Source organism: Vigna umbellata, chromosome 8, assembly GCF_029865625.1.
Source record: "Vigna umbellata cultivar VRB3 chromosome 8, Vumbellata_1.0, whole genome shotgun sequence".
Classification (NCBI taxonomy): Eukaryota; Viridiplantae; Streptophyta; class Magnoliopsida; order Fabales; family Fabaceae; genus Vigna; species Vigna umbellata.
Window position 1 is genome coordinate 40,794,039 of NC_142172.1, and position 10,669 is coordinate 40,804,707.

The 10,669-nt window shown below is 37.6% G+C and overlaps 2 protein-coding genes across 2 annotated transcripts; one reads left to right on the forward strand and one right to left on the reverse strand.

Annotated features, from left to right (window-relative positions):
- Positions 1 to 378: 378 nt before the first annotated feature.
- Positions 379 to 1,335, forward strand: LOC124838020 (embryogenesis-like protein). The gene has a single exon (XM_047313526.2). It carries the CDS (start codon positions 545 to 547, stop codon positions 1,001 to 1,003), a length of 459 nt encoding a protein of 152 aa, XP_047169482.1. The 5' UTR covers positions 379 to 544; the 3' UTR covers positions 1,004 to 1,335.
- Positions 1,336 to 3,544: 2,209 nt separating this feature from the next.
- Positions 3,545 to 8,788, reverse strand: LOC124838007 (Leucine-rich receptor-like protein kinase family protein). The gene is made up of 2 exons (XM_047313510.2): positions 5,114 to 8,788; positions 3,545 to 4,899 (listed from the first exon to the last, which is right to left on the reverse strand). The coding sequence occupies exons 1-2, from the start codon at positions 7,974 to 7,976 to the stop codon at positions 4,517 to 4,519; spliced, it is 3,246 nt and encodes a 1,081-aa protein (XP_047169466.1). The 5' UTR covers positions 7,977 to 8,788; the 3' UTR covers positions 3,545 to 4,516.
- Between the last annotated feature and the right edge of the window lie 1,881 nt (positions 8,789 to 10,669).

Consider the following 10,669-nt stretch of genomic DNA (forward strand, 5'->3'; position numbering starts at 1 on the left):
TTTAACTTAATTTATTCCTAGATGGGTGTGTCATATGTTATGATTTATTCTAAATTTTCATTTTAAAATATCGGTAAAAAATAAGTTATATTATTTAGTAGTTAAAATATATAATAAAGTAAATGAAATAATAATTATATGGTTATTATTATTATTTAATTATTTCATTCGGATCAAGAAAAGTTCAAAATTAAGCTAAATTAGTTTGAGTTGAATTTAATCCGACTGAAAAAAGTTAACTAAATTTGTTCGTATTAAAGTCATACAATCTAATAAACAACCTTATTAACACTAAAAAGTAAAAGTTAAAACGAACAAACCCTAAAAAAAAGTAAAAAATAAAAACAAAAACAAAGGCTGAGCTTTATTAATTTAATTTAATCTTGAAAAGGAGCCAGGGATCCTTGATCTCTGGCAGAATCGTGTTGTGGTTCCATTGCAGACTGTGGTTCTTATTCTTCCACTTTCAGGTTTAAGCGCCACTCTGTGTCTCTTTGTCGCCGCTGCAGCTGGAACCTCAACTTTTGTTGTCACCAAAAGCAGAATGAGTGGCCGATGGAGGTTTTCCCTCTTCTACGCATTCTTCAGAACCCGACACCCTTTTCGCCAATTCCCAATTGCCCCCTTCACTTCATCGACCCACCCTGCGTGCACCTCGAAGTTCCACTCTTTTTCCTCAATCCCCAGCACCCACTACGCGATTCGGCACAATCCAAGGAGTTTCAGTGGTGGGTCGGCCGAGTTAGACCACACCAAGGAGGTGGACACCATCAACCTTAAGTTTGCCGAGGCGAGGGAAGAGATAGAGATGGCGTTGGAGTCCAAAGACACCGTTTATTTCAACGAGGAAGCCGAGTGTGCACGCGACGCCGTCAATGAGGTTTTGGGCATGTTCGAGAAGTTGTTGGCCAAGTTGCCGGAGAAAGAAAGAGGGGCTTTGCAGAGGTCTATGGGTCTCAAGATTGAACAATTGAAGGCTGAAGTTGCACAATTGGATGAGTAAGATTTTGGTATTTGATGGTTGTGACTTGTGCCCAACATTTTTTAACCATGAGTGGCTAGTTGAATATTTTTAAGGTGTTTCATTGGCTGTAGTTTTGAATAATGAACGCATTGGAAGCCAAGCCAACGGTTCATCACTTATTTGCGAGGACTGACTATTGTTGTTCTTTTCATTTAAAGGCATGTTCGTTTTGTGATACAAACTATTGGATTTTTGTGATAGTGCCAGGAAACTAGTTTATTGAGGTGCTTATAAGATATTAGGAACCTGCAACTAACAATCAATAAACTTATTTTAGTAATGATAATAACTCTTGCTGTTGTTTGCACTTCTCTCATCCTCTGCGAGATACTTGTTGTTCTGTTTATTTTAGCTGTGGGATGAAAATTTGGATACTCTGCTTCCAATTTAGAACATATCGGTATTTTATATTTTGTACCATTCTAATGTAATTTTTTAACAATTTTAGAAAATGGGAAATTACATATTACTACTAATAAATAGCCAAACATTTTTCAAGCCTAAAGACTTCAATTCACACTTCCACTTGTAGCTGTTGAGTTTGTTGCTGCATAACTGATTCAATGTGATGATTAACATATTTAAGTCTATAGACTGTGGAAGTGCACGAATTGTCTTTATTTACAAAAATTGTTAGGATGGTTCTATTCTTTTAGGCATAGCTTAACTTATAGACATCTCTGCACTCTTTATAAGGTTTAGTTAGTCCCATAATATTATGATACAGAAAGACAGGTGTGACTAACATGAAATCTTAATCTCGCTTGAGTTGACATTCCCTGAAGCAATAAAGTGAATAAACCTCAGCTGCTTACTACAGATAGGCTTTATGGCCAAAGGTGTTCTTGTATCTGATTTCGGTTGATTTTGGCAATACTAGTTCAACTGACTTAAATTATGGATTATTAGTGGTTGTCAACTTTTTTCTTTAGCGTAATTTCATGTGTTTGGTGTCGGTTCTTACATACAAAACACAAATACGTGTGTGTAAATATATATAGTAATAATTATCATTTTCCTTCTTTTAAAGATACAATAATTCTAATTGTGTGGTTTTTTACATAAAGACTAATTGAGTGTCCATGTGCTTGTCATTCCTACATTTTTTAACAATGTTAATAGCTGAACATGGAAAATACGTGTAACATGGAAACAATAATTTGTAATTTTGGAGTCTTACTCCCAAGTTTGGTCCTTTCTGAAGACCCATTAAGAAACCATTTGTCCTGCCGTATGGTCTGTCTTAGATAATAATTCTAGGTTGTTCTACGGTTAATATATAAGAGGAAAGCTTGTAGTAGCAAATGGAAAATATAATAACGAATATACTTGTGTCATTCAAAAGATTGTGAATTCGGTAATGACCAAGTGATGCTAATATGAAATGACAAGGTGAAATTTTAGAACTAAAGATATTTCTTTTAAACTACAGTTAGGAGGAAATATTATTGTAAGGATTCTCGAATCAGAAAATTTAGAGGAGGTTTCCGTGATCATCGCAGTTCCACTGATAGAGAATGAAGGTATAAAAATTGGAAAGTAATCCTTGTGTTAGCTCCTGTAAGAATCCATTTTCTTAAATCAGTATTGTTCTATACAGTTACCTTATGGTCAAAGAATCAAGGAACAAATGTTAAAGACTTCAGACATGGTATTACGCATAATTATGAGATGCCAACTTCTTGATAAGTTCAAGATTAGCAGGGAAAATTATCGCAACATGAAAATTGACACATAGTCCCAAGCTCGTGAATGAAAACATTTTTGAAGGACCTGGATTAAATTTCAACAATCACGGGCAAAATTCAGGACCATATTACTTCTTTTTTGTAAAAGACAAAGGTTACATTATTGATGAGGAATACAATGGATACTCAACCAAATACAGTCTTACAGAACAATCCAAAGAAACCAGCTGAGACACAATTTGCAATAACAGTGTTGTAGTGAAAGAAAACAGAAAAAGAAATCTAAAATAACACTTTTTACTGTTGACAAAATTTGCTATCATACAAAAAAGATGGAGGTCCTTGGAGGGATGAATGCAATGAGAATTAAGGGAGATTCAGAGAGGAAACTGACGAGCATGACGATTCTGCCTTTTGACGAACATTGTCTGACAAATGAACGCGCAATGTAGTGTGTCTGATAAGACATGGAAGAAGGAGGGGAAAGCAAGACTTTGTTTCCTTTTGTCTCCTTACACGCTGTTATCTTGGCCCCCACACCTAAGCCTCTCCATATGGGTCCTGCCTCTGTAATGACCCTAAAAGTCGATTCTCCAAAGTAAAAAATAAGGCTTCTATTATTCTACTTCCTACTTCATGATCTGATAACCATTCCAACTCCAAGATGTCTCGAGCCATTGAAGGCCTTTGCGTCTCGTCCATGATAAATATCAAGACCCGTCTCGTCTTACATTCAGAAAACTTTACAGTCATCACTTGTTCACCATTGGAATAGTACTTCGTTAAAGAAAATAATTGAATGAAATTCAGCAAATGCGATGACAAGATGTGTAAACTTAAAAAAATCAGTTCTTTCATTATTGAAGCTTTAATTTTCTCTGCAGAAAAGCATGCCCTTTGTCTGTAGCCATTATTATTGCTCAAGAAATTTCTGAGCCAATGGGACCTAAGGTTCCGAATTTTCCTATTAGGTCACCTCACACCTTTCGGCTCTCTCTGGTCTCTTGTACCCTTTTGTTGATGCGAAAACTAATGTCGCCAAAGAAATTATTTATGTAGAATCAGAATCAGATCTAAAATATTTTTTAAAATAAATGATTAAGTGCGTGTTTAAGCTTCGATGTGGGAGACTTGGAATTGGAAGCGACATAGACAGATCAAAGTGGAGGCAGATAAATTCAGTCAAGTTTTAAGTGCTTGATTTCTATGTCTACAAGAACTTGAGACAGTGCTCAATGAAAACGGGCCTATTTGCCGCTTAAATCAAAGTAAAAACCTTGTAGATTCTTGTGATCGGAAGCTTTAACTCTATAATTCTCAGCTTTGTAAAAGAAAAAAATCATTCATTTTAGTTATTTTTAACTCATATCTTCTGTCTTTCTGCAAGGAAAAAGAATAAAGTGAATTTTACAAAAGTTAACATGTGGATTTTATACAGCAACAAGAATAAGGGTGTTTGAAAAAAAAAAACAAAAAGTTGGTTCCTACCTTAAAACCAATTGGTTGAAGAAATTATCCGAAGAATTTCAAGCAGATAAACTGGTACCATTCAACAAGCACGTAAATGGTGTCGAAACACAAATAGTACTGCTTCACGATCTCGTGATGTGGATAACTGACATCTGTATTTCTAAAACTGTACAACAATGGCCGTTTCAGCGAAACATTAGTTCCTCTATAGCTCCCTACTCTCGAATTTCCACGTTAGCAGCACCATCGTTTCCTTCTCCGATGAGATGAAAATCAATCACACTAACCATTGGAGTTTAGAAGTAAAAAACACAGAAAAAATAAAGGGGTGGAATCAGTTTTGATTTAAGGACTGTTTTATTAGAGGTTGAGAGGTCTTGCCCATCTCCTCAGGCTGGCTCTTCACCTCCATTAGTAGTGCAACCACTTCCTTCATTGTGGGGCGCTCTGATGGGGAAGAGTTCACACAAAACATAGCAATTCCAAGTGTTTGAAGCATCTCTTGCACCATTTGATCTGGTAGACCTTGCAGCTTTGTGTCTAGTATTGATATAACTGGTTCAAAGCTTCCCATCTTCCTCTTCACCCATTCCACTATGTGTTGCCCATCTCCAACATGGGATTCGACAGCACTGCGACCACTTAGAATCTCTAGCAAAACCACCCCATAACTATAGACATCACTCTTCTCTGTTATGTTCATGGAGTAGCCATATTCTGCGTTAGTGATAAAAACATGGTTAGTTTTAAACCAATAGCACCACTAAATGATAAAATATGGATGTCCATATATTCCTGGGCTTCAATTGAATGTGTGCACATTTTTTCTACATTTAAACCAATAGCCTAAGTATTAAGGGCGTTGGTTTTATCAATTATGTAAAGGATGTAAGAAAGGTTCGAGAAAGTAAAGCAAGCTAAACGGACTTACCTGGGGCAATATAACCATAGGAACCAGCAACTCTGGACATTGCATGATGATAATTTGGCGAATGCATTAGCTTTGCAAGACCAAAATCTGCCAGATATGCCTCAAATTTGGAGTCTAGAAGTATGTTATTGCACTTGACATCTCTATGGAGAATTGCAGGTACGCAATCATGATGAAGGTAAGCTAGACCTTGAGCTGATCCGACAGCAATCTTGTATCTTGTTTCCCAGTCTAAGTTCCTGTTCCCTTGTAAAAGCTGTCGCAGATTACCATTTGGGATGTAGTTATAGAGAAGAAGATTAACGCTCCTGTTAGAACAATAACCTATGAGCCTCACTATGTTCCTATGCCGAATGTATCCAAGAATCTGTATCTCTGCAGCAAAAGAATCCACTATTTCATCTGCTTTGCTTGCTTTCCAAAGCTTCTTTACAGCAATCAACTCCCCATTTGGCATCTCAGCCTTGTACACAACACCTGAGCAGCCCTTTCCAATCACATTTTCATCCTTCAAGCAATCCAAGATATTACCGATGCTGAAGTTTACTTTCTGAAATGGGATGAAAGTCCAAGGGTAAGAGAAATCTTCAGTTCCTGATGTGGAAGTTGATGCCCCCAATGTTTTTTCAACCTTGTATCCATGATTACGAGTTACTAGAATCCAGGAAGCAATGAGAATTATTGTAACCGAGGCTAGAATGACTGTGATCAAAGCAATGGTTTTTGCAGATTTCAAACCATTTTTTCGAATCAGACTAGAAGAACAGGTAGCCCCATCAATGGACTGACAAAGCTCAGGGTTCTGGATATATGAATTGGAGGATAGTGTTCTGAAGAATGGAGTTACTGGGATAGGACCTGAGAAATTGTTGTAGGAGATATTGAGAGAGGTGAGGCTAGTGAGAGACCCCAGAACCTTGATTTCTCCATAAAGCATGTTATGAGAAAGATCAAGTGATTGTAACTGTGTCAAAGCAGACACTGATTCTGGGATTTCTCCTGTAAATGAATTGTAGCTCAAGTCCAAGCTGATGGTTAAGCTTGTAACATGACCAATCTCTGGGGGTATTCCACCAGAGAGGCTATTGTAACTCAAATCCAGAAGAGTTAACTTCTGCAAATTTCTAATGGATTTTGGGATTGGTCCTGTCAGTACGTTATTGTTGAGGATGAGCTTGTTCAAATAGCTGAAGTTTCCGAAGCTCCAAGGAATTTCTCCTGTCAAACTGTTTCTACTGAGATCAAGCTGCTCCAAATTTTCAAGCTCCCCCATCACAGATGGAATTTCCCCAGTGAGGTAGTTGTTGTGAACATCTAACAGCTCAAGAACTGTGATATTAGCAATCTCCACTGGTATGCTTCCAGAGAAATGATTCATGTACAGGTCGAGAAACACCAGATTCTGCAATTGACCTATCTCTTTAGGAATCTGGCCTCTGAGCTGGTTCTCTCCAACCCTCAACCTCACCAAAGACTGGCAATTTGCAACACTTGGTGGCAATCCTCCTGTTAATGAATTGCCCAGAAGCAGAAGCTTACTCAGCTTCTTCAAGCCGAAAATCTCTTCTGGTATAGAACCTGTTAGCTTATTCCTTGAAAGATCAAGTGCGTAGAGCTCTGTGCAGTTTCCAAAGGATGATGGTATGGTTCCAGACACTAGATTACCCCATAAGAAAAAGCTCTGTAGAACCTTTAATTTACCTAACTCCCAGGGAATAGTACCTGATAACTGATTCTTGTCGAGCTGAACAGTAGAAAGGCTGGTACAGTTGCTCAACTGCCATGGTATTTTACCTGTGAGTGAATTATCAGATAGATGAAGCTGTTCCAGAACCACCAGCTTCCCAAAGTCCCCCGGTATTTCCCCAGAGAGGTCATTAGAAGAGACATCAAATATAACAAGTGATGAACAGTTGGAAAGCTCTGCTGGGATTGGACCAGTTAAGGCATTGCCCCAAAGTAGCAAGCTAGTAAGTTTTTGCAACTTGCTCAATTGTGGAGGGATAGAACCAGTGAGCTTATTCATGTGCAGATACAGATTTCTCAGCTCAGAACACAACCCAAGCTCTGGTGGCATTGAGCCAGAAATTTCAGTATCATAAAGTGCTAGAGTCTGTAGATTGATCAAGTTACCGAATGTAGAGGGAATGGCACCAGAAAGTCCCGTGGCAGCTGCACCAAAAGTGGTGAGGTTGGTGAGTAGGCCTAACTGTGAAGGGATTTGTCCAGTGAGATATGGATTTCCCCCTATCCGAAACTGCTGCAATGATGTCAAGGAGCCTAGCTGTGATGGGATTGAACCGTTGAGAAGATTGTCTTGGAGGCAGAGAACTTCAAGTGAAGTGAGATTAGAAAGATGTTGAGGAATGCTTCCTGTCAATCTGTTGGAGTTCAAGAAAAGGAATTGAAGTAAAGAGAGGCTTCCAAGTTCAGCAGGTATGGAACCAGTGAGAGAGTTTGAGGAGAGGTCAAGCAGCTGAAGATGGAAAAGTTGACCAAAAGAGGGTGGAATGGTGCCAGAGACATTGGTGGAAGAGAGATTGAGAAGTTGAAGCATTGATAAAGAGGATAGCCGAGGGGGTAAATAGGAGAGGTTGAGAAAAGTATCTGGAATAGAGAGGGAGATTACTCTACCTTGTGGGGAGCAAGTGATACCTTTCCATGAACATGGTGTTGAGCTTGATGGGTTCCATGAGGAGAGAACAGGTGATGATGTTGCAGCAGGGCCTGCAGCAGGCAGAAGAGAAAGAAGGGCTTGTCCATCGGGTGAGAGACAATTGACTCCTACCTTTGTCAGGGTGAGGCAGAAAAATATCATGGAAAATAACAAAGCGGTAACACTCCGGGGAACAATGCTTTCCATTAGGACTACGAAAATGGCTTGGTTTTGGAGATTAAGAACTTGGTCTAATGGAGTGTTGGTTATAGTGTCACCACGTCAGTCTTGCAGCTGTTGAATGATGGTAATCGGTGAAGCTGGAGCTGAAGAAAGTCCACTCTAGGAGACCAAGTGCATGTGAAAGAGGGTCTCTATTGCTTAAGTTTCACACTAGCGTTTTCAATACTAGCATGTGAAAGACTGCATCATTATCTTTAGGAAGATTGAATAGCTGAGATAGACAGTGAAGAATGCAATCTATTTCCCTCTTACCCCAGAAAGTGGCTCTGCTCTCACTACTACCAAATGGTAGAATCAAAGCTAGGCTTCTGATGATGCTTCTGGCTCTTCTGATGCTATGCAAATGGTGGTGGAAATGGTGGCATGGCCATCTAAGTTCTGGCACTTGTGGTGCATGCACTGTTGTTGGTTTCCATGATTCGCGTGACTGCTTACAGGTAATAATAACAAAGGAGAATACCTCAGCGGTGGTAAGTGCGGTGGCTGAGCTTTTCTGAGTTCAATGCACTTTGAAAACCTCCACTCTCAATATCTCTTTTACATTTAAATAGTAGTTAGTGTAGTTCTAACTTCGTTGTTTGGCTGTATTCATTGTTGTGTACATGTACCAAATTGACCCTCCATTATGTAGGATATGTAGTCTGTGAATTGAGATATTGCCCTCTTACAAAAACCAAATTGTTCTCCTATCACTCACTGACACTCCCTTACCCTTTCATTATCTTACTATTTAGGGAGGAGTGGGGCTTCCCTGTTTGTTCTTGTACCTGCTGTAGTGCCACGGACCAAAATTCTCACGCCATTGATGTATCCTGTAACTACATAACCTACAAATTTGAGTAGTTTAATTCATAAAAATACATGCCAAATATCTATTAAATTTAACTTGGATACACTTTCAACAGTGTAAAGTACTCCAATTAAATTTCAAATAATACAAAAATAAGTTTAAATGAAATATCAAAGTTAAATACCATATTAAAAAATATTCATAAACTTAATGTATCAAGATTTTAAATTAAAAGTGTCATCAATTTCTTAAGTGAAAAACTGTGAGGCTTGTGACAATGAGAACAACTTTGATGTAAAGAAGTGATACCTAAAAGGACAAAAGGCCCTAAGTAGACCTGCATGAATTTATCAAGGTTTTATATAAAATGAAAAACAGTACTTGCATGAATGTGACAAAATTAGGCATTGTGGATAAGTTTCATCTATCTAAAATCTGCTGGTAAGAGCTCCGATTGGGACAATGCAAGAGATTCAGAGCTTTATGTGCAAATGTGTCCATGGCGTTGGCATGGCAGTAAGATTGCCTTCTTGGGAAGAGGAAGAGCACTTTGATGATAATATAAGAAGAGAGGCAGCTTAGGAGATCGTGAAAGGTTAAAAGTTTAGAGTAGGAAAAACAACTTCAATGTCTTTTTCTTTGCATAAACCAAGCATCATTAAACGTGGCCTTGGTTTTAAGGAAGTAACACTTGTTATTTTAAAAGGGCATGAAGGGTAAGGTAGCGTAGTAACAGAGGAATTCCTACGTGGGAGGGGTGAAAGTGGTATGTAAATTTTGTAAGTTTTACATTGTTTGTTTATGCTTTTTTAACAGTGTGAGTGATTAGTGTTTGAAGATTGGATTAAGAAAGGGAAGAGTGATTTGGTTACCGAGGAGGAGGAGGTGGGTTTGTTTTGGGAGTGGAGCAAAAGAAAATTGTATGTCACATGACAGAGAGGGGTTTTTGGAATAAATTAGGGCACAGGTAACGATTAGGGTTTTTATTTAGCTTTAGGTTTTGACTGTTTTCTAATTTTTCACCTGCACGAGGCTTGTCTCTCATAAATGTCACAAAATTTTAGAATTCGGAACCTATTGGAATGGTAACTATGATATTCTCAGATAACCAGTGCCCTTGCACCACTCAGAGCAGGACTACGGGTTCATAACATGGCAAATTCTTTTCTTTTTTTTTCTTAAATTGAGTGAGAATATGAAAAAATTAATTATATGTATAATTCTTTTTATTGTATGATTTTAAATTAAAAAAAAAAAACTAATTGCGTTAGTTTTCTTTTTATTTACATTTATTTTTAATATGATTTTATCCAAATTTAAATCATTTCTTTATTTACAATATAAATTCTGTTTTTATTTTATTATCATCATAAACATAATAATTTACTCCCGAGAGTGAAGTTTTTGGAAATTAAAAGTTAGTGTGACTTGTTTTTATATTAATCGGTGAATGAATTGAAATAAAAGTTAATAGCATTTGTGTGAAATGATCAATAATGCTGACTTGTTTTTTCTCTCTAATCCGTTCATTCGTGTAAAGAAAGAATTCAATCTTCTCCTTGAATTCATCTTCACAAATCAGCCAAAATCGGTGAAAGTATCAATCAAATAATTTGCTCTCACACTCTTAGAAATAGTAGATTTCTTGAAGTGAGCATAACAAAAATGTTCGAAATAATTAATGTTCAAAACTTATGCAAAATGTAAGATGCATGAGACCATATTTTTCATTAGAAAGTCGTTGGTGTCAAAGTATTTTTTTGCATTTCGTAAGGTAAAAGCATATCATTGACTGAATGGTGTGTGTGGATTGGTCTCAGGTAGCTTGAAAAATGGTGAATTCGTGAAAAAAATGTTAGTGTGTGTC